General features: G+C 43.8%; 1 protein-coding gene across 3 annotated transcripts in view; it reads right to left on the bottom strand.

Moving 5' to 3' along the window:
- Positions 1-22,851, bottom strand: part of KDM4B (lysine demethylase 4B) — a 127,382-nt gene that overhangs the window by 93,424 nt on the left and 11,107 nt on the right. For 2 of the 3 annotated variants that reach the window (XR_016282153.1, XM_089535813.1), the window contains exons 2-5: positions 20,295-20,460; positions 16,554-16,729; positions 15,673-15,787; positions 14,863-15,056 (exon numbers count right to left, since the gene is read on the bottom strand). Coding sequence is in view for 2 of the 3 variants with exons in the window: in XM_089535813.1 (XP_089391939.1) it covers positions 14,863-15,056; positions 15,673-15,787; positions 16,554-16,729; positions 20,295-20,435 (626 nt within the window). In the remaining variant the exon portion in view is untranslated. Of the gene's footprint in view, positions 1-14,862; positions 15,057-15,672; positions 15,788-16,553; positions 16,730-20,294; positions 20,461-22,398; positions 22,417-22,851 lie in introns of those variants that run through there. The other variant, XM_089535815.1, reaches the window with a different exon arrangement.

Genomic DNA, 22,851 nt, shown 5'->3' on the forward strand with positions numbered 1-22,851 from the left:
GCCTGCTCTGGGAACCAGTGTGGCAGAGAACTGGGTTTATAGCCAGAAAGGGTGGCGTGAAGCTGTGGACTGTGAAGCAGAAAAGAAAGATTTTTCAGGAACACTGAAGTAACTGACCAACCTTTTTCAAGAGCACTGAGAACTGTCTTAACTTTTTCTTTCCTGGATGCACTCGACTCCTTGCACTACTTGGCTTTTCCTCCATCGTTTTCTGAAGTCCCCTCTGTCTAATTCCAAATTTGTCAACAGAGTCCCAGAGAGATATGGACTTTGACAAAGCCACTGCACCGCCATCCTCACCCGCCACCATCCAGTTTCCACTGCACAGGAGTTAAGTAGCAATTATGATTACTCAACCCCCTTGCAGCCTTTCTTCCACCAAAGAGCAAATGCCAAGAGCAAAGGGTTCAAAGCAGCAGGCTTTTGAAAATGTCATTTCCATCCAAGCTCATGTTGGAAGGCAAAGAAGTTAATTTCACAGTGCCTGCACAAGGTCTGGGCAAAAGAGAGGGCCCTCATAGTTTTTTCAAATGCCATAATTGCTGAAGTCCAGAACAGTTACCAAAAGAGTGGGAATCGCACATTTTTAAATGAGTTACACATCTATTTGTCTTCCAAAAGACTGACTCGTGCCAAGCCCTTCCAGAAACGAATACCAACATGCCCTTTTTCTCAATGAGAAGAAATACAGGGAAAGTTGTTATTCAAATTCTCTGCAAGGTACAAATGTGTCCAGGGAGAGATAATCTGAATGTTGGCACTGATGCTCGCAACCAGGGATTGGAAAAACATTACCCAAGACAATACTGGGCTCCAACAAAAACAAACTCAGTGGTGGGAGGAAGGTGGGATAATCCACCTCCAACAACCAAGTTTGCCTTCCCTTTAAGAAAACAAGTTCATGTATTCCTCTTAACATTTTATCTTTATGTTCAGCACACCGTCCATTCAACTCTGGCAGCAGGAGAGCATAGGCAATGAGCAGGCAATTTGGCTGAGGGCATGGTTCCAACGTCTGCTGATTCTCCAGTCCTACAGCTGAGAAGAAGCAGCGGCAACACAGTACAGTTGGCCCTCCAAACTTGTGGCTTTGACTTCTGCAGACTTGACTATTTGCCGTTTGGATTATTATCCTCTTCTCTAGGAATCTCTAGGTCCTCCAGAACAACTCTTCCAGAAGTTGACCACGGAGCTGTGCTGGAGAACCTAAAGTTCCTAGAGAAAACGCTTCTCTATGCATTTGTAGGTCCTCCAACATGATTCTAGGGTCAACTTCTGGCAGATGTTGAGCCCAGAGTTGCACTGCGGGACCTACAGATTCCTGGAGAGGTGTTCTCTTAGGTAAAAAGAACAGTGTTTTTTTTAATTTGCGGTTCTTCCACATTGACAGGGATCCTTCACCCCTAACCCCAGCGAATGTGGTGAGACCACTGTACATAGTACTGTCCCAAGCTACTATGTGTTGGGAGTAACACAGACAGGTTGACATGTAAACAAACAGCACACGTCGTGTTCTATTCAACTAAGTTAACACATGCTGAAATGTAACCAGCGCACCATTCAGTGCCTGTGAGCAAGAATGTCTATTGCTGCCACAGCATTGACTTGAGCTGTCAGATGATGGGGAGCTTTGTCTCCTAAAGCTGCCACAGGGACAACAATGGTGGGCATAGGCTACCCAGGAGGAAGAGGGGGCTGTACATGGGATGGAACAAGTTGGATCGCTGGCTGCCTTCAGCACATATCCTGGATCATTTCTAGTCTTTCCTTCTGGTGTGTGTGTTGCAATGGAGATCAAGAAAGCAGTATTTGGATTAGGAGGCTGTTGGAGGCCACACCAAATATACATGTAGCAAGGGAGAAGGAAGGTACTAGGTGTGCAACTGAGGTGGTGTGAGGATGAGAATGGATGGAACAGTATATATGTGCCAGCAAGAAAAAACAAAACAAAAAGAGTTTTTGGCAGACCCAAAACAAAGGTGTTATCTGTTTTAGTGTCTCATTTCCTCTACCGTATTTCCTTTCAGCTGCAGAAACTGGAACATCTATTGACCTGGCCACAAAGGATGTGGAGCAAAAAAGAGATCTACCCTAAACAAAGGGTACAAGAGAAGGAGAAGTCAAATTACATGGAGCGATGATGAGAAACAGACTCAGTGATGGGAGCAAGGTGGGGTAATCCACCTCCAACAACAAAGTTTGCCTTCTCTTTAAGAAAACAAGTTCATCTATTCCTCTTAACATTTCATCTTCATGCTCAACACGCCATCTGCTCTTGCAGCAGGACAGCATAAGCAAGGAGGAGGCTATTTGGTTGGGGTCTCCCTCCAAAAGGAATGACCAAGCTCACTGCAGCCTTCACAATGTGGCTGGACTACAACAGGATTATGGCATTTTAGTCCAATACATCAGGAAGACACTGATCTGAGGAAGGCTGGCTCACACAATTTGTGTACCAATTTCAGAACCAACAATACATTTTGAGGTGTTAAGGAAGACATGCACACTTCTTTGACTGTCGGCTTCGCGGCACAATCTTCACTCTCCCTTGCCCAGCAATCCCTTCCCGCAACTCCCATTGTACACCAGAGCACAAATGGTTTTGGACAAGAAGTGTGACCTGGGGCTGCAGAATCCTCTGTGAGCTGGCCTTTTAGCTGCCAAAAATCAGCATTAATCCACTTATCTGAGCAAAGAGGTTTTAACACAGAATCCTACATCCTTTGTCCCAGAAGAGGAAATTTAATAAATTCTTACTGAGGAAAAAATGAAAAATGTCAACCTGCGTTATCAGCTGCTGAATGGCTGTTAGATAAAACCAGGCAATCACAAGCCAAGTATTTCCAAGACTCCCATCTCCTGGACAAGGTCCCAGCTCTAGGACACTAGAGGTCAGAAACACCATCTCCCTCCCTCCTTTTTCCCTACTCAAGATACCTTTAAAAATGCCGGCTGAATCCAACACCCTCAACAGTTTTCCTGAAACAATTTACTCTGAACAGATTTAGGGTGGAGAAAGAACCATTTGGCTGTAAGCATTGAGAAAAGCTAAAACAAAGAAAGGTAGAAAGATTAAGAAAACACTTCTTCCCATCCAAATGAGCACATTAAGTCTACCGTTAATATTTATGAGAATTAGATATACAGTAATGGTATTGGGAGGAGAAGGAAGAAAAATATGCAAAACAGATGTTCCTATTTTGCGCCAACTGATACATACAAGCTGCCCCTTGCACCTTGGTACAACACACACTTCAACTCTATATAGCTACAGAAAGGGGCAAAGGGCTCTGTGTGCCTCAAGAGGATTTGACACGCTGGGCTTTAAAAATGGAAGTCACTGCTTACAACAGGCTTCTTCTGTCAGAATCCATCCTGCTTCTATGTGCAGTTCCTTTCCATGCTGATTTTCAATTGGGGTAAAGGGTCCATAATAAGGTAAAGGAAACTGCCTTGTGAAAATTATGCAAGGAACACTGAAAACTAAAATGGCTTCAGGGCTCCTAAGAGCCAGAAGCGGGCTTTTTTTTGCAAAAGAGGAGAGGACCTGTTAACACAAAAATTTAGCAGTACTACACTACGCAGCCGAAGAACTAACTGCTTCCTTAAAGTCTTCCTTGTTTGTTGTAAGATACTGAGGAAAGCCCCAGGATTCTGCCAATGCAAAAGAGGTATTTTATTGATCTCACTTCCATCCTATCTTCTCCGTTACAAGAAATCCATGAGCTGCATTGTAAACCTAACAACCCAGTCAAGTAGGTTAGGCTAAGCTGGAGGAGCTCACCAAAGCTCAGCCTCTTTTTGCTCAATAAGGCTTACAGAGGACTTGTGAGGTGACCAAAAAAAATGAGGAAGAACCACATCTCAATATACTGAAAGAAGATGTTTAATAGTTGACGGGCCATACGGATATCCTTCCAAACAAACTGAACCAAAGACTACACAGAACTTTACTAAGAAAACACTCTCACATACACAAAAAAAGTATTTGAGAGTGGCTGCTTTTGAGCATGGTCATAAGCAGATGGACCTTGGTGCTAGAGTCTTAAGAAGAGGACTGTCCCTACATGCTTTAACTCAAACTTGTATGTAATAGGAAGGAGTGAGTGTCTTCCTACCCGCCGATAGCCTGCATGCCTTTATCAGCTGCCTCTTCCGCCACTGAGTGGGAAGACCCCCGCCAGAAGATCAAGCTGGCAGAAAAGAACAGCCTGGGATGGAAAAAAGTCAAAGTGTGCACAGTGTTATTAAACTCAATCTGTGATGCTGTCATATTTCCAGAGATCTTCATTTCAAAGTAGGTCCCAGGCTTTGAACAGATGCTTTCTTTTCTTTCTTTCTTAAAGGGACACAGAAAGGGCAGGGTTTAGCTTTCTCTCTTCCTCTCTCCCTTCCAGAGAGAATCTTGACAGCCTACAGAGACATAATGAATTATAAGCACTGAAAGGAGGGAGGAGAGAGCCCCTTCATTTAAGCAACATACTGTTGGATCAGGAGGCTGTTTTAGAGTCAGAGAGTAGAAAGAAGCACCTAAATGCTAATACCAATCCGGGGGGTGGGGTGGTGGGGTAGGAAAGCCATTCAAAACCTCATTCGAAGGTTTAGCCTCTACTTGTTGCTGCCTGTGTGGCAGCCCCCAAACAGAGTTCAGGAAGGCTGGAGCATGTCCAGAGGAGGGCAACTAAAATGGTGAAAGGGTCTGGAAACCATGCCTTATGAGGAGAGACTTGGGGAGCTGGGGATGTTTAGCCTGGAGAACAGAAGGTTAAGAGGTGATACGATAGCCTTGTTGAAGTATTTGAAGGGGTGTCACATTGAGGATGGAGGAAGCTTGTTTTCTGCTGCTCCAGAGAACAGGACCCGGAGCAATGGATTAAAACTACATGAAAAGAGATTCCACGTAAACATTAGAATGAACTTCCTGATGCAACAGTGGAAGATGCTGCCTCAGAGGGTGGTGGTCTCCTTCTTTTGAGGTCTTTAAAGAGAGGCTGGATGGCTATCTGTTGGGAGTGCTTTCATTCTGTGCTCCTGCATGGCAGCAGGTTAGACTGAGGTCTGTTCCAACTCTACAATTCTAAGTGCAGGTCTTTTCACAACCCAAGCTCTGGCTATGTCAATCGCGTTATACTGCAAGGCTTCATCCCTTTGGCTCACTCACTCAAAGCAAGCACACAGGCCAGGAGCTCTGTGCTGGTAACTAACAGTCAGTCGTCACCACAGCCCCATCCATGGGAAGAAGGACCCAGCACCCCCACCGGCTGCAGGAGGACTTGCTTGAATGAGAACAGGTGGGCTGGCGTGGCTCACATTGATTAACTAATGACTGCGGTATATGAAGCTTGAAAGCTTGTATTAATAACTCTGCGCTCCACTCCTCCCATCTATCACTAAATTACTAGGAGATGCAAACTCTGCATCTCAATATACACATCAGTTCTCTCGATGGGGTCCCAGAGCAACCAGCGCCACGTGCAGACTTTCAATGAAGAGTCCTTGCTGCCCCTAAGCTGGCTGAGCAAGCCAGAGGAGGCCGGCGCGGGACTTGGAGAGCCCTTCCCTGTCAGCCGCTAAAGGAAATGAACGAGAGCCCCTGCCTCCGTCCAAGCCCTCCACCGGCTCATCAACTGATAAGAGCTTTTGCTCGGCCAAATGGTGGTGCAGCTGAGCCATAAATCAAACCGCACCATAAATCTTGCTTCTCCTTTCATCCAGCACTGCAGAGGCATTTTTTAAAGTGGAGAGGCTGCACGCCAGAGGGATGGAGCAGTTCACATTTCTGTGCAGCTTAATACTTTGTCTCCAGCTTCATCTCTTCTTGCCCCTCCAAGGGAAAATCCCTCTTGCCACAATATGCCGCTTCTCAACACTGGAAAGGCAGCAAGCCCTACACCTGCCACCTGTGCACATTTCCTATATAAAGGAGAGAGTGGCACCAATGATCTGGAAGCCGAAAGCCTTTTTTCGGTTCTATGGGAGGGAAGAGGGGCTGGGAAAGTAAAATTCATTGAGAGGGGAGCAGAATTTCAGCCACACAGACCTAGCCAGGTGGAAGGTTAAGTTTTGTTGCTGTATTCATCCATGTAAGGACACACAATACTCCCAAAGTTATTTAAGAAGCCAGATTCTTCTCTTAGACACACATGGCTGAAAAGGCCCACTCACCATCAGGACCATTCGTAGTATATTAAAAATAGAAAAAAGTAGTTACATAGCAGCCTATGGAAACTGACTACCTTTTACTAGGGTCTCTCAAAATGACAAAGGGTAGTGGATAGTGCTTCACACTTACTCAAGGCATATCTCCCTTTCACTGTTTGTAAGGCCACTTTCAGTTTATCCTTTCAAATTACCATCTTCAGACACAGCCCCACTGGCACCGTCTTCTCCAGTTCATTTCACCTCCCCTACTATCAAGTCACACACTTCCAAATCCACCCCCATCTGTTGAGTTTCTGCTTCCAAGTTCATCTTCCCCCAGTCCCTGGCTGCCTGAATATGGTAACACACCCAATCTTGGACTATGCACCATATTGCTTCTGTACACTCTACAGAACAGAAAGGAGCTGAAGGTGGACCCACTTCATGCTCCCAACATTTCTGTGAGGAGGATTAGACTGACAGAAAGATGAGTGACTGGCCTAAGGTTTGTGACTGAGTGATAATTTGAACCTCAGTCTCTCTATTCCCACTACAGCAAAAGTGGGAAACATGTGGCCTGTGACTTTCATAAGCTTTCTCCCACCTTTTTCTCCATCCAAGCCAGAAAAAAACATGCCTCCCTATAAGCTGCTTTTTTAAAAAAAATCCAAAATGAATTTGGACAAAGCTGGTGGTTATCAGGGAAAAGGGAGAGGAATCAGTTTCATGGGAGAGACTTGGAGACCTATAGTAACTCAAGTTGCCCATGTGGTATTATATCAAACCTTTACTCCTGCCATCTTACTAGAGCAGGATTAAGAATGGTGCTAATTATATAAAGCCCCTAGCACAGTGGTTCCCAACCTTTGCTCATCCATTTGTGTTGGATTTCAGCTCCCAAAGTCTCCAGCTAACTTGGCCAAGAGTCAGGAATTCTGGGAGATGAAGTCCAAATCATCTGGAGGACCAAAGACTGGGAACCACTGCCCTAGCAAAATCAAACTAAACACTTGTGCATTTGTTCACAATGCTCCTAAACCACTGGGCCTTTCACATCTGTTGTGGGATGCCAGCTAAGCCCTTGAGGTCCAAGGAGGACAAAAGAAAAGACACTCGGGATCAAACCAGCTGCTTTGGTGAATACAGAGGCCGTAATGAGAAGCCCACAAGCAAGTCATGAGGATAACAGGACACCAATGCATTACCATGTTCTGCAGCAGCTGTTATTGACAAAGGCATACAATGTGGGAGAGGAGCAAAATGCACACCCCACAGATGTTACTGGGATACAACCCACATCAGTCCTTGTCCACTTAGCCAAATTGTGAAAACTGTTGCAAGCGGACAGTCCAACAACTGGAGGGCTGCAGTGTACCCGCCCCTCCTACAGACCCAGCAATCTGCATAGCTAAAACAACGAGTAAGATGGTGGCCCAAGATTAAACGCCACCTGTAGCACAAGAGACAAAGGCACTTTGGTTAGATCCACTGTTCACCGCCAGAGGGCAAGCAAAGACGCTTCACAGTTTTAACCAACAGCTAGCTTATTATGAAAGCTGCAGCCAAACCCCAAAGGAAATTAAGTACTTAAACACATTTGCTTCATGTCTTACATTCTGTGGCTCCAGCACTGCAACAAACATCCCAAGCCTTTCTCTGAGGATTTGTATGAGAGAAATCTGTAAGATCATCGAGCAGCTACAGAACTTTTCAAGAGAGAGAACTCGTGGTGCAGAAAAGCCTCTGGCTAGGCCACAGAGCAAAGTCATCCAAACGGACCTAAAGAGGAAAGGTTTTTCCAGTAAGTCTCTCGCTTCACTAGACTGACTAATTTGATCTTCTGCATCTGCTCCGCAAAGCCCCTCGAGAGGCCTCCATGTTACATGACAGAGCAACGTCTAGCTGTTTCCTATCATTTTGCAGTGGGGTGTGTGCACTTTTTTAAAATGATCTGTCAAAGAATTTACATACCCCAGTTTCCCCCAATAAAGCAAGACAATTCATAGTCTGATTAATGGAAGCTCTGACTCAAATCTTTCTCTTTGTCGTTCCAAAAGGCAAATAGTTTCTGATGGGTTAGAGGAAGGAAGGGGGATCAGCTGGAAGTCTAAATCAGCAACAGACCATCCCCTGGATCCTCAACCACAGCTACCTATTCACTTTTACCTTTTTCGAAAGCTACATTTGTCCCCTTTTGCATTCTCAATCATTCGCGGGACCAGACACCCATGGACATCCCTTTTTGTGGGCTTGGGGAATCCAAAATCTCACTGGCAGTTCAAAAACAGTCAGGCCCAAAGAAAGGCACCACCTTTGACCATTCAGTGCCACAAGAGGGAATGAATAGCCTTTGAAAAGGTGCTGCAGCTCCCATCAGATCTAGCTAGGAGAAGCAATGACAAAGGGATGATAGGAGCTGTGTTCTAACCCCATCTGGAGGGTCAGATGTTCCACACCCCTGGTTTAGTGAACCAACCCGATATTAATATTCTGACTTGCTGGAACAGATTGTAGCCATCCAAGTTCCCTAAGAGGAAAGGTCAGCACAAGTATTCCAAAGTTTTGTTGGGGAGGTCATTCTTTTCCCCCTGTCAAAAGAAAAACATTTCGCTTCCCAGTAATGCAATTTGGCAATCTGCTGCATTTTAATCTTTACATGAAAGTGTATGAGGTAATTATATATAATATGCCTAATTGATCCACTGCACACCTCCCATTGCCACAAGAGGTACAATATGGGACTGCAGAATATGGCTGAATGCAAAAGGCGGAGGGGAGGCTGGGAAGGGAGGGTAATTAGAGCAAGGAATGGAAAAGCTGTATCTTATAATTAGAAGAACAGAAGTACTGCAAAGCAACAGGCTCCATTTGGCAGCTCCCCACCTGAGCGGCTTAAGACGGAATTATTTGCCAGCACAAAAGTTCCCAGTGGGGTGGGGTTTGAAGCCGGCTGCCCTCCTTCCCAATGCTCCATTTTAATTTAAACTGCCCCATGGATTCAGATTCCAGCTGAATTTGGAATTAAAGGGAATACTGTGCTAATTTTAAATCTGCAGCACTCTGAAAGAGATGCCAGGCCTTGAGGAACTGCGGGAATCTGGGACGCAGATTAGCCAACTGTCCAGGCAAAGCAGCAGTGCCCACTCCTCAGAGCTTCTTCAGACTGGGAGAGAAAGAGTCTTCCCTGAGACTGCAATCCATCTGCCTTTTACCTAATAACAGACCCTGCGGATCCTGCTCACAGCACCGACAGCTCCTGCTTCCAGCTCAACAAACTAGACTTAGATATGAGCTGGCCTGGGAAAAAAAAATTTGGGTAACCTCCAAGCTTCCAGCTTTTAGAAACACTGAGCCAGCCTCTCCATTTCTTGCCATATGAGACAAAACTTTGCATGCTACATTAAAAAAAAACTATTCCTATTTCTGGGCAACCTCTTTTAAGCCACAAAAGCCCCCATTTCCAAGAAAGAATCCCCTGGATGAATTGCAAACTCCACAAACCTTGCCTCTAATGGAGAGCACTGTGACACACAGGATGGAAGTAAAAAAAATTACAGATTTCATTAAATATTGGAGCTAATCCTCTGCCTTTTAACCCATTAATTAATGGAATGCCCTTAAATGAAGCTGCCTATTACCACAGCCTCACTACCGGTACCTATCTGAGACACTGAGGAAAGTGTGACGTTATTTACAATTCACCCAAAGCTACCACGTGTTGACAGAAGGAAAGGTCCTCGCCTTTATCACTTTCTATTAGAGGCAACACACGATAATTAATATCCTATTTTAATAAAGGTGGCCTTCATCAAGAAGCCCACTAATTAAATGACTCCCACCAATTAATCAACTCAAGCTTTTGTTGGCTCAGCCACTGACTTAAATCCGTGCAGCCCTTTATTAAATCTTAATAGGGGCCAGGATGACATGAGCCAGGGTTATACTGCGCAGGGAAAAGAGTCAGCACTCCTGTACCAATGAGCGCAATGTCCTGATGGAGAAGCAGAAGCCGCTCCCAATGGCTGCAACGCCAGCCATTGCACAGCATGGCCTCCTGACTGGTAGAGTTCATAATTCTGTTCGCTCCGACTATTCCCAGAGGTACTCTTTAAGATTATCACTACCAGGGTCGAAGAGTCTATAAAAAGGATGAAGCAAGCAAGGAAAAATTCCACAGAGGTAGGACCAGGGAAGGAGAGTCACGGAATCATCATTAGCAGCAGCCGCGGCTCCTGACAAAAGGCAGCCAAGCTGCACCAATCTCTCCCTTCTGCTTTTGGAAATCCAAGAGCTCCCCCTGATGGCCTACAGCACTCTTGCAAAGCATCATGGCAAAAAAAAGAAGATCAAGGAAAGGTAGCCATGATGATCAGATGGAAGATCAAAATGCTTCCAAGGAGAAGCAGAGAAGTCCACATGCAGCTCCTTTGTAGCACCTCTGAGACCAACCGAAAGAAAGAAGTTGGCAGCATGAGCTTTTGTAGGTTTAAGTCTTTTTCCTCAGATGCATCAGGTAAGAGAAGTCCATCATCATCATACTTCCTTAGGATCAATGGGAGACAGATTTGCTCAGGGATGCCCAAACTACCAGGTTTCCCTACTTGTGAGTCCTTGTACCGATGGACAAGCGGCAGCAGGAAGCACAAAGGGACCACCAAAAAAGCAGTCAGCTTGATTCCTCCATCTCAAACTGACAGGTCTTCTAACTGCTTGAAAAACTCACAAGTCGCCATCTAAATAACTCACTTGTGATCCAACTTTACGAACGCAAGGCTTGTAAATCAGTAAGAGGTGATATGATATTTGAAGGGATGTCATATTGAGAATGGAGCAAGCTTGATTTCTGCTGCTCCAGAGAATCAGATATAGAACAATTGATGCAAGCTACTGGAAAAGAAATTCCACCTCAACATTAGGAAGAACTTCCTGACAGTAAGGGCTGCTCAACAGTGGAATAAACTGCCTCAGAGAGTGATGGGGTCTCCTTCTTTGGAGGTTTTTAAACAGAGGCTGGATGGCCATTTGTCACAAGGAGGACTTTGATGGTGTCTTCCTGCATGACAGAAGAGGGTTGGAATGGATGCTTCTATGACTCTGAAATGGAGGATTCCCTTGTGGCATCTATCTACCAATCTGCATTGTGGCATCTATCTATCAATATCCACCTTTCCTCTCCCTCAAATTCCTAATATTTGCAATCACTTTCACCACTAGAGCCCCTCTTGTCTCTTCAATTCCAGGGGCAGGAATCTTCTTAAGGCTGATCTATCATGCAACGGCTTTAGAGGAAGAACTGGATATCCTGGGCAAAAAGTTTTCTTTCTTGATGTCCACATTTACCCTTTGTGAGGAGTTGGAAGCTCTCTGTGTGCATGAGCATCTCTCTCACACACACGCAAACACATACACACGCACACAAATGAATATTAATTCCATCTCAGTAGGACAGAGTTTCAAATCAGAAACCCAAAGCCCTCCAGCATTGGCCAGAAGAGGTTTCAACTAATCTCTGTTAATAAATCTTTGCCCAGACTGTTTTTGGCCTTAATACAAAAGCAACATCTGTTCGTGTGGTCTTCTGATTACAGAACCCCCATCAGGAAGCAGGATTAGTCGCCTCTTATCAAAAGTGTGTGCGCTTGGAGGGTATTCTCCAACATCCCTTTAATGCTGGACTAAGTAGCGCTGAACGGAGCCAAGTATTAACACTGTTTCTCTTCCGCTTCCATTTTTACAGCGCAGGGTGGGAGCAATTAATCCCGGCCTAACTCTGAATGGAACAGATTCTCACCCCAATGAACTGGAGTATCTTCTGTTGAAGGGTATAAAGTTGAGAGGTGCAGAAACAGCACAACTCTGACAAGAGGAGCAAGGTTCAAAAGCTAACCTTCTCTAGGTAGTGGAAGAGAGAGAGGAGAAAATTAGGGACAGAGCAGGAGCCAAGCACAATCTAAGTCCAGTTGGAGTAATTGTCTTGCCTCCCTAAAAGGCAGGGTCTTAAGGCCCAATCATGTATGTTACTTTCATTGCTTCAATATACATTTTTCAGAAAAAAAGCTACCACTGCCATGCATCCTCTGTGAGAACCTGACTGGCAACCTATTAGAAAGAAGATTCTGGTCTCTGCTTGGGTCATAGCCTCCAGCGCAAGGTTTTGGACACAGCCTCCAACCAAAGAAGAAACTTGGTAACTGCAGTGCAACAAATGGACCACAACCCATCACACAACTACAGTTGCCAGGCTTCTTGAGGAAGGGAGCTACAACAATCCAGCTGGATTTAAGCTGATGCTACGGAGGTATCAAGGTATAAACATTCGACTGGTGATGTTCTGGTACACAACTAGGGGCTTGTTCCCTTGGTACGCAGTCTTGCATATCGAACATGGGATAGAAGAAGCTGCTTCACACAAACCCAATATTGTCTGCGCCGACTGGCAACAACTCCAACATTTCATACATAAAGGATCTCTGCTCATCTCCTGCTGCCTGACACTTATGTGGAGGTGCTGAGACCAAACCTGGTACCCTCTATAATCAAATCAAATCCTACACATTTTTGGAAGAGCTGCCTATTCTTCCAGTTTTATGATGTGAGCAATTTTCCATTTCATTATTTACCCAAAAGGGGAGCAAAGCAGATGGGAGAAACCTTTGTGGGTTCACTGTGAAAAGTGATGGAGAGGAAGATCTACCAGTACATAAGGAGGTGCAGCAAACAGTACATTAGAAGATTAATTAGTGGAAACAACACTCCTTTAGGGGAGAAAACGGTGTGTTAATATCACTTGTAGTGGGCACAAGTTCACACATGCACACACACCATTTGGGAAAAATCAGTAGCAAAAAAAAGATATCAAATGAATGGAAAATGTTCAAATGAAGTAAACATTTTGTTGGAATGATAGAATGATTACTCCTATCACCCTACATCTGAAAGTCAGCCAAGGAAAGAGACATAGAGAAAATTCATGCACTCTCCGATGAAGGAACCCTGCCAGATTTCCAATCCCCTTAACATATTGAAACCACTGATAATACAGCCAGGCATTTTTTAGAAAAGGGTGTGTGTGTGAAGGAAAAACCTTCCAGCTGTGCCATCAGCCCCACCTAGCGGAAGCCAGGAAGCAGAGACAAGAGGGTTTCTGAAAATGAAAAGCTAACTAAGGTCCAAAACACACTGCGGAAATCCAGTTTGAGACCGATTTAACTGCCCTGGCTCAGTGCTAGGGAATTCTAAGAACCATAGTTTCATGAGACATTTAGCCTTCTCTGTCAGAGAGCTCTGGTGCCACAATAAACTACAATTCCCAGGATTCCCTAGCACTGAGCCAGGGAAGTTAATGCGGTCTCAAACTGGATTACTTCTGCAGTGTGTTTTGGAACTAAGATGATGTATTTGATAATTTAATTCAAGACACTAGCATGGAAACCTATTATGCCTTGGAAATAAAAGATGCCTCCAGAAGCTTTTCATTGGGTCTAATTGTGAAAAATCCAGAACATTTTTTAAAAGTTGGACACTGACTCTAAGGCATGAAAGCTACAGCTGCTTCCAATGGCAAATTAGCCCAGGTTTTATTATCAGGGCCCCTTCTTGCTCCAGGCATCTCTTACCTAAACACAAGTACTGCCTAGAGATCAGCAAAGTTCTTGGGCAATGTTATGTCTGAGAAATGACAAAATTATGCTGGGCAACGGTATGCCCGAGAAATAGCAAAATGTCACAGTGGCCTGGCAAGAAACACCTTCCAGTGAGATTTAAGTTTTCATTTGTATGCAAATGTCAATATTTATAATTATATTTAAAAAGTTGTAGAAAACCTTGGAGGAAGGCAATCTATTGGGAAATCCATCAAGTTCTGGAGCATTAAATACAGTACACATGCATGCATGCATGCAAACACTAAAAAAAGTGATTGCTGAATCATAAGGCTGGTTCTCCCTTGCCCGTTCTTTTCTACATCCATGGCTCCAGAGTTTTAACCACAGCCAACTGCACTCTACAAATAGCACCAATCCATTTCAAAACTCTGCAAGGTCCTCCTACAATTTAACTCTCAAACAGTCCCTTTGAGAAAGAGATGAGCAAGACAATGTTTAGAGTTAGGCTCTAGGTCTTTACCTGAGAGACTATATAGTATCTGTGTACTTTATATAAAGTTGCAGAGTTGCAATTTATTCTATTAAACCACTCTTTTTTTTAAAGGATTTATCTCTTTGCTATCATAGTCTGGTAAGACTTCAGTAACACAGACTGGCCAATTTTTGTCTTTATCCATTGTCATGAGACCAAAACATGTGAAAGACAACCCTGTCTGATGGGGCCCTAACTTATGAATTCAAACTGGTGATTGTATTTTTCATTCTGTTTTTGTTTTTGTGCTGCCAGAAATTCTTTAAACAAAAATTTTTAAATAAAAAATATTTGTTTCAATTGGATTCAGAATGGAATTCCCCCAAAAAACATTATGGCCAGTGAGGCTGGAATAACTCACCAAGAGACCTTTTAAACATTTTCATTATATGCCAGGCTTCTTTCAACTCTGTCATAACCCTGCTTCATGCCAGATGGTACTGCCCTCCCTAACCTGAGTGTGTGGGATGGGATGTTCTTGGCTCATAGGTTGAGGTCCTACTCATGTGGCAGGAACTATGGGCAAAGTGTTGGACAAGGTATGTTTTCAGTCCTGTTACTCAGTTCCAGGCACTGCAGACTCACCAAGATTTGGGTTCTCCAAAATGCAGGTAGTTGATACTGTAGAGATCCATGTCCTCTGTATGCCATGCAAATGTGGTCTTCCACATCCCAAAGTAGAGGTAGGGGGTGTTCACGCCTTCTATGATGATTCCACACTGATGCTCCACCATGTCCAGGAGAGTGTTCAGATTCCCAATGTTCCACTCGTCCACATTCTGGGATGGGGACGCACAAATGAGAATGCAAAGGAGAGTTACAGTCTTGGATTGTTAAGAGTTACATCTAATATTATAAAGAGACACACTGAGTGGAACAGCATGCCAGCCTCACAGGCAAAAGACCTGCAATGGGCTTGTGGACAGAAGGTCTAACGGAAAATGCTGACTGAAACACAGCCCGTTACACAAAGCCTCCCCCAGCCCACCTCTTTAGTATTGGTCTACCTTCTCAAAATTTTAGGGACAGATCCAATCCAGAGAAGACCCAAAATGGTAAAATCGCTCAGTAGCCATGGTGTGGAGGCTGAACAGAGCGAGCAAAAGAAAAGAGTCATAACTGAAACATTTCCAGCACTGCAGCCTGCCTATGTATACCACACATTCTGTCTAAAGGGTCACCACCTATGGGAACTTTGACAAATGTAAAGCCTATTTCAAGCCTGTTTAAGCTGTCACTACTCCCAAAGAAGGAACTATGGGAACTACAGTTCTGCTGGAACAGACTACTAAATTACCATTCTTCGAGTGCTCCTGCCACAGTTCATTTCATTTCAAACCAATCAAAAGCCTGGGGGAAAGGGCATGATTTGATCTTCATATCACTGTCACTTACAGCATCATATAGGGAACCACTGATATCAGCCCCATAAATGGGAGACACAAAGGTCAGGTTCTTCCAGTATTTGCGTTCCAGGTCATCAAAATCTTGATGCCGAGGGGTACAGTACCTGGGAGTAAAAAAAGAAGAAAAAGGTGTAACATGCTCAAGAGACTAGTGGCCACACAATGCTAGTATCAACCTGTGGCCTGTTTCTATACTACAAAATTTAAAATATACATTGCAGTCGTATCATTATACTCTGTCATGTTTCTTCACCCATACAATTATTAAAATCTTTGCTTGACAAAGAAGTCAGCATGTTTTGGAAGCTGGCCTAATTGTTTTGGGTGATTTATGGTTCACCTACTGTAAGTTATCAGCCCAATGTACATTTTGGATTTTACCTTAAGCATATTTCGATGTAGATAATGGCAGGGCTTGGGTCACTTTTTCCTGCCTCATTGCAGATGAATGCAGCCTCCTTCCCCAGGCTTACTCAATGGCAGTAGCAACTGGAGGATCACTGCAGGCTTAGAAAAAACTATAGAGGAGGCCATTCCTCTCCCTACAGCCAGCAAGACGTTGCCTTCCCAACTCTTACACAGATTGGCTATTTCATAAAGCTATGTTTGTATACTTCCCAGAGGTAGGCAACTCAGAAAGGGATGTGGCCATTTCCAGGAGGACCACAAATGTGACTACTCTAGATGTGATGTAAAGACGGTCTGGAGGCTGGGGGGGGGGGGGGGGGATGCCAAGAGCCACACTTTGCCCACCCCAATACTGCCAATAAAAGGCCAAGATGGTGTACCAAGGAGGCAACCAAACATGAAACAGTTAAATCACATATTCCAAAAGCGCACAAACCCACCATGGTCCTAGCAGATACATACTTCTCGCTGTTGGCCAAGCGACGATAGTCTCCAACCAGCATGGGTTTCTTCTGAATATTGTACTGAGTAAAGAGGCCTGACTGTCCAGTCACTACTTGCTGAATGGGAGCAGGAATGACCATGTTGTCAATATCATCATAGGTCTTGCGTGGCTTCCACTCCTTTGGAGGAATCACCTGTAGGGGCCGAAGGGGTGGGCGGCAGAGGTAAAAGGAAGAGGGTAAGTCAAGAGCGCACCATAAGTAAAAGGCAAAGTGGCAGGAGTTACAGTTATTTAACCCCAAACACAAACCACTACCACCACTGCCCCACGTTCTGTTCACTCTGTACATAGCAGCCATGGCTATCTTCACGTTCCTTAGCACTGGCTCAGTTCAGAAAAGGCACACTCACATATAAACTGCAATCAATGCAACCTCAGTTCAATTGTGAAAAGTCCCAAGAGAAATACTTGTTAAAGGCAAGAAAAGCATGGCACAAAGAAGAGCGTCCGTTCTTTTAATCTGGAGATTGCTCCTCCACTACATTGACTGGGTACACCTTCCAATTCTCTGTCTCACAATACTCTGGGCAGGAAAGCCACCACTTAATAGGGGGCCATTTCAGAAATCTGCACATGCTTCGGCTAATGTCTGGTATCACAAAAAACAACAACACCCTCATTAAAATCTTCAGGTTGATTGTCCTTCCCCAGAGAAAGCTTTACACAGTTCAACTGGCAGGGAAATTGACAAAGAGCTTCTCAAGAGTGTTTCTAAAGTGTCATTTATATTATACCCAAACTCCCTATGGCTTTTAGGCACAATGCAAGGTCCTGCTGCTTATTTACAAAGTCCAAATGGTAAAAAAGAACCCTGCAATGTATTCAACCCAGCATCTGATACCATCATAGTTGCCAAATCTTCATTATGATGTTATCTGTAAGTCAGGCTGCCAGATACTTCCAAGTCACTAATTATGTTTTGGTTCTTATTTTGTAACCAGCCTCCTTTATCACTAGTTTATTTTGGGGGTTTCTCCTTCCTGTTTTATAGTTGGTAGCCAACCTTGTTTTTTTGTTCTCTGTCAAAAGTCAACGAAGGAGGAGGAAATATTCAATTAAATGTTCATATTTAAGAGAAACTGTACCTGTTGTTATAAAAAGTTATAACAATGAAGGTTTATCTGTTAAGTGTGAGGCAATGCAGTTAGCCTTGTTAGAAACTTTTTGGTTTGAAGAAGGGAGGTTTAAAAGTGTTTTAAAGATTGCTATTCTCAGAATTAAAATAATCCAGGTGGCAACTTACTACATCTGAGCATCTTCTCAAACAACTATGAAACTGCCTTATTTGTGCTGGCTTCCCTAAACCAACCTTAGCTCACACGTCCCTTCCACTGGTTCTTGGCAATGCGTCTCCAATAAACTCTACAATCAGAGCGGTGTATGTTCAAACTGCATACTGAACAACTGATTCTGCAACCAACACTGAGAGGCATTTTTGACTTTAAAGGGGAGAAGCTTTCTGATTCTACAGCAGATGCTGCCTGGGGAGCCCTGGCAAGTGGCTATTACCTACAGTGTAACACAACTAACCGTGCTCAGGAAGGAAGCAAACCATCTGTTTCGCAGTAAGCAAAGGAGCCATACACAGCCCACTGCCTAGATAAGGCCAGCTATCTGGATCATTTCCAGTGGAATCCAGGGAAACTGAACAACAGCACTGAAATTGGCAAATCAAGATTAAAGACACCTGGCAAGGCTGAATTAGAGAATCGAGAGTCAACAAACCACTAGATTAAAAAGGCACCAAGTCAAAAAAAACGAGAAACAAAAAACTACTGTTAACTAGCCGCATATTTTTCAACTGTTATCAAACTGGAAGACAGCCACAGCTCCTGCCCACCTTCCTTCTCTGCTGTGCAATTCCATCATTTTCTTTGTTAGTTTCAAGGATAACTTGCCACAAACAAGGGTTAACGTCAGCATAGGTTCACATTTTAAGGAGAGTGTGAAACTCTGGTTTAAAGACCCGTCTGAAACCAGCTACTGCTAATATGAACTGGACTGTCCTGAAGAAGCTAAGAGGGTGCTTGCTCATTATCCTTAAAGCTGGCTGAGGATATAGCCCTATCTATGCATCTTGAAAACCCAAATACTCTCGAATTCTGATTTCTTGATCCCAAAATGTGCATGCTTATGCACACAGTCCATCTGCCCCCTTTCCTTCTTCTCTCACTCACTTAGGTGGACTGAAAAACTAGCATGCATAGGTTTTTGTGACATTTGAACTGGACTTATGGTTTGCCCTCACAAGTCAGAATAGGAAGGTTTGGAGTTACTTTATGAGAATGTGTTCACTTGGACACAACAAATTAAATCAAAATTCAGAAGACATACTAAGTTATCCATCTATGGTTGTGTTGCACATTCACAGGAAAACCGGAGGGGGAAAGAAAAGGCTTTGTGCTTATTGTGGTATCAATCTAGACAGGTATGCAAACATGGTCAACACACTCAGTTGAATCAGACTTAATCAGACTTAGAGCAGAGCTATTGAAATCCAAAGGACTGAAATTAATCATGACTGAAGTTTTGATGATGATGATGATTTCATGGGTCTACATAAAGCAGAACTAAGCCTGGATCCATCCCACGTTCTTTCCGACTACAAACATGCAGTGTGCATCACTCTGATAGTAGATGAAAAGAGATATTACTCGGGTATCAATAATCTATAAAACAGTGGAATAAAACCTAGCCAGCTTTGCCATTTCCCACACCAAAAAAATTTAGGACACTTTTCCCTATTTGAAAAGGCGACCTAAGCAGTATTCTCCAAAGGGAACAATCATCTTTATTTACCCAAAGGGGTCAGAAGGAGCTTAAGACATAAGCAATAGGCTCCTAGGGCCTGGTGTCAGGTAAGAGGGAAACTTTATTGTACCTGCCATCTAGGATTTGTTGATATCAGGTTAGAATAATGTATGCCTAAGGAGTCAGGCAGAATGAAATCCATTAGTACACTTGACTAGACAAGGAAACATGGCCTGGAAAGCTTTCATCAATACCAAAACTCCCTGGTGAAACTGTAATAAAAATCAGTAATTGACTCGTTTTAATGGGGGCCGTGTCCCTCATCACTTAACTCTCACCCTTTCTGCAGCTAAAAGTGTGTGTGTTTGTGTATGTACATCTCAACAATGAAGCAACAAGAGACAGTCATGCAGAGATTGTCCTGGTGAACGTGCCTCAGTAGGCTTGAATGCTCACATTCAAAACACCCAACACAAACATTTTTATCATGTAAAAGAGGAACTGAGCACAAATATGCGCTTCAGGGTTTTGGCTGCACTGTTTAAAATCCTTCCTTGCTAGTTAATCCTTCCACAGCTCACAAACATGACTGTATAACACACACCCCATGGATCACCTGTACCCCAACCCTCTCTTTTTTTCTTCCTTCAGTTCCCACAGTTGAATTACTTTTCAGTTACATGCTCTTGGAAAACTCCAAGAAATGCAGTTCTCCCCTAAACCAAGATGCACAGCTTTCCTTGGCCAAAGTAAACAGCTCTGAATGTGCTTTTAAAAAAATAAAGTTTGAAATCAGGTTTTCATACTTCTAGTTTAGGAAACAATGTACATTTTTAGCAGGGATATGGCCCACATGTCTTCAGGCTCTTTTCTAAATTGTCACTGTCCCCGATAAATCATCTCCAACTGCTTCCCAGTCCAACCAGTGAAACCTAGAACAAACTCACCTTTGCCAGTCCAGCTCTGTGAGCTCCCTGGGATTCAATATAAGCGATGTACTTTCCAAAATCACGAAATTCCTCCAGCGTTGGGCGGAAAGTCATGATTTTACAACTGGGGTTCTGCGGACTTGGGTTTTCAGACCCCATCCTGCCGGAGTTTTTAGAACCGAGGCTGCACAAAAACACAAACGGAAGAAGGAGTAAGCAAAAAGTTCATGAAGACTATCACAGGATTTCCCATTCATTTATGGTCTGCTTTATTAATCCAAGGGAAATTTGTTTTCATGTATGACTTCTGATCTGTTCAAAGAAATATCCCGAGACTCAACAAAGAGCAATGAAATCCTGCAAAGAAAATAAGAGCAAGGAAATAAAATAAATAGATAATAAAATAAAGGATGCGAATGGCAAGACTGTGATCACCGAGGGACGAGTGTACTAATAAAGATCCTGCATTGAGCAGGGGTTTGGATTCGATGGCCCGCAAAGCCCCTTCCAGTGATTCTATGATGCTGCTCTTCTACATTTTCTCAAGACAGAGAAAGTACAGAGAATATTGGCAGTTCACCAGGAAGGGAGTGTATTTTAGATATGAGGCTAGTACAGGTTAACATCAAGCTATATATATATATTTGCATTTAGTATGAACTGAGCCATTGCCCTAAATCCACTTTTAGTCCTGACTAGTGTAGAACCATTGACAGATTTATCTACCTGTTGACTTAATGTGCAACAAACTGGCTCTATTCTAGTTAATACTAAACAACAAGAGGCCAGCCTATGTATGCTGACTGACCACGTTCTTTTGATTTCAAATGTCCTAAACTTTAATTCTGGCTGCAGAGAAAGAAGGAGCGGTGTTTGCAAAGGCAATATGCTACATGCTTGAAATATCACCAGAGGGCAGCAAAGGACTTTGGGATTCCTTCATGCATCACAACTTAGGTCAGATCTACAGCAATGCCCCAAATTTCCATAAAGCAACAATGGCAGCAGTATGCAAACCCAAAATCAGTCCTGAATAAGGAAAACAAAGCAAATGAGTCAGATATCTGGGGGAGGGGAGCCATTCAAGGCTGATTCCATGACTATTCAAATCAGGAGCCAAAAACTCCCTAGCCATTGGTAGACACAGGAAAACAGATCACCTTCTGCTGCATGGAGGAGAGAAATGGGAGATCTGGAGGGGTTGGAGAGCAGGCCTAAAAACCACAGAGCTGTATGCATTTTCTGACTAATACAGAATATGAGAATCAGCACACAATGCAGGAACCAGCATGCGCCAAAAACGATCACACAAAACTAACACCAGTGGCCTATAGTAAGCATTTTGGACTTCAGTTCCCAGATGTCCAGGCAGCTTGTCTGATGGGCAAGGATTCTGGAGCTTGAGTCCAAAATGTCTAGAGCAGTGATTTCCAAATTCCGGTCCTCCGGGTGTTTTGGACTTCAGCCCCCAGAAGCCTTGGCCATCTTGGCCAACAATCTTGGATTCTGGGAGCTAAGTTCAAAACACCTGGAAGGCCAGAGTTTGGGAATCGTTGATCGAGATCTAGCATCATAAGAGCTGGCTGGTCTGCCTTGGAACATTAAAAGCTCTACATATCCATTTTGTATGAAAAATACAGGCCTGTGTGTAAGGCCCTCCACATCTGCGGATTTATGAATCTGACTATCTGCGGTTTGGATTAATATGTTCTCTCTAGGAATCTCTAGGTCCTCCAGTACAACTCTGCCTGACCATAGAGTTGTGCTGAAGAACCTAGAAGCTCCTAGAGAGAATGCTTCTCCAGACATTTGTAGGTCCTCCAGCTTGTTGCTATGATCATCTGGCAGATGTTGACCATAATGTTGCACTGTAAAAAAGAATAGTGGTTTTATTTTTATTTGCAGTTTTTCCACATACATGGGGCTTTCACCCAGCGAATGTGGAAGGACATACTGTATATACTGAAGTCGATGCCCCATCGAGACAACGAAAGAACGTATCGCTATCTCTGAATAAGTTAGAAGCAGTCTCAGTTGCCTGCACTTCATATACTAGAAAAGGATGGGTGAGTGAATTTTGCACCAAGGAGTATCATAAATATTAAACTAGCAAGAAGTATACCTTTCCAACAGGACCAGCCTCACACCAAAGGAGAACCTCTTCGGGGCTCAAGAGACAGCACTGACTGTGAGATGCGCTCAGCCCAACTAATTCTTCGGATTAAGCTCATTACAGCCGCTAAGTATAGAACCGCTGAGAGGAAGGGGAGGGAAAAAGGCAACACTCACACTTCTCTCTACCTCTAGTTATAAAAAGAGCGGCAACCAAATGAGACCATGTGCTGACCCACAATAAAGGTCTGCTTGCAAACCTGGCTTTTCACGCATGATTTGGCACAGGTTTGTCGACTGGGCAGAACAGATTTCCTCTCAAAGCATTTTAGCAACTTCTGGCGCAGTAAGCAGGAAACACACTGCTCCCAAACCAGGTCCCCCCCCCTGTGTTTCTGATAAAGGCATTTAACTTCCCTCCAAGCCATAGCATGTTATGCCCACGCTTTGCAGTTCATAATAT

The sequence above is a fragment of the Sceloporus occidentalis genome, unplaced genomic scaffold (assembly GCF_023333645.1).
Source record: "Sceloporus occidentalis isolate IW3139 unplaced genomic scaffold, rSceOcc1.0.p SCAF_8, whole genome shotgun sequence".
NCBI classification, from domain to species: domain Eukaryota; kingdom Metazoa; phylum Chordata; class Lepidosauria; order Squamata; family Phrynosomatidae; genus Sceloporus; species Sceloporus occidentalis.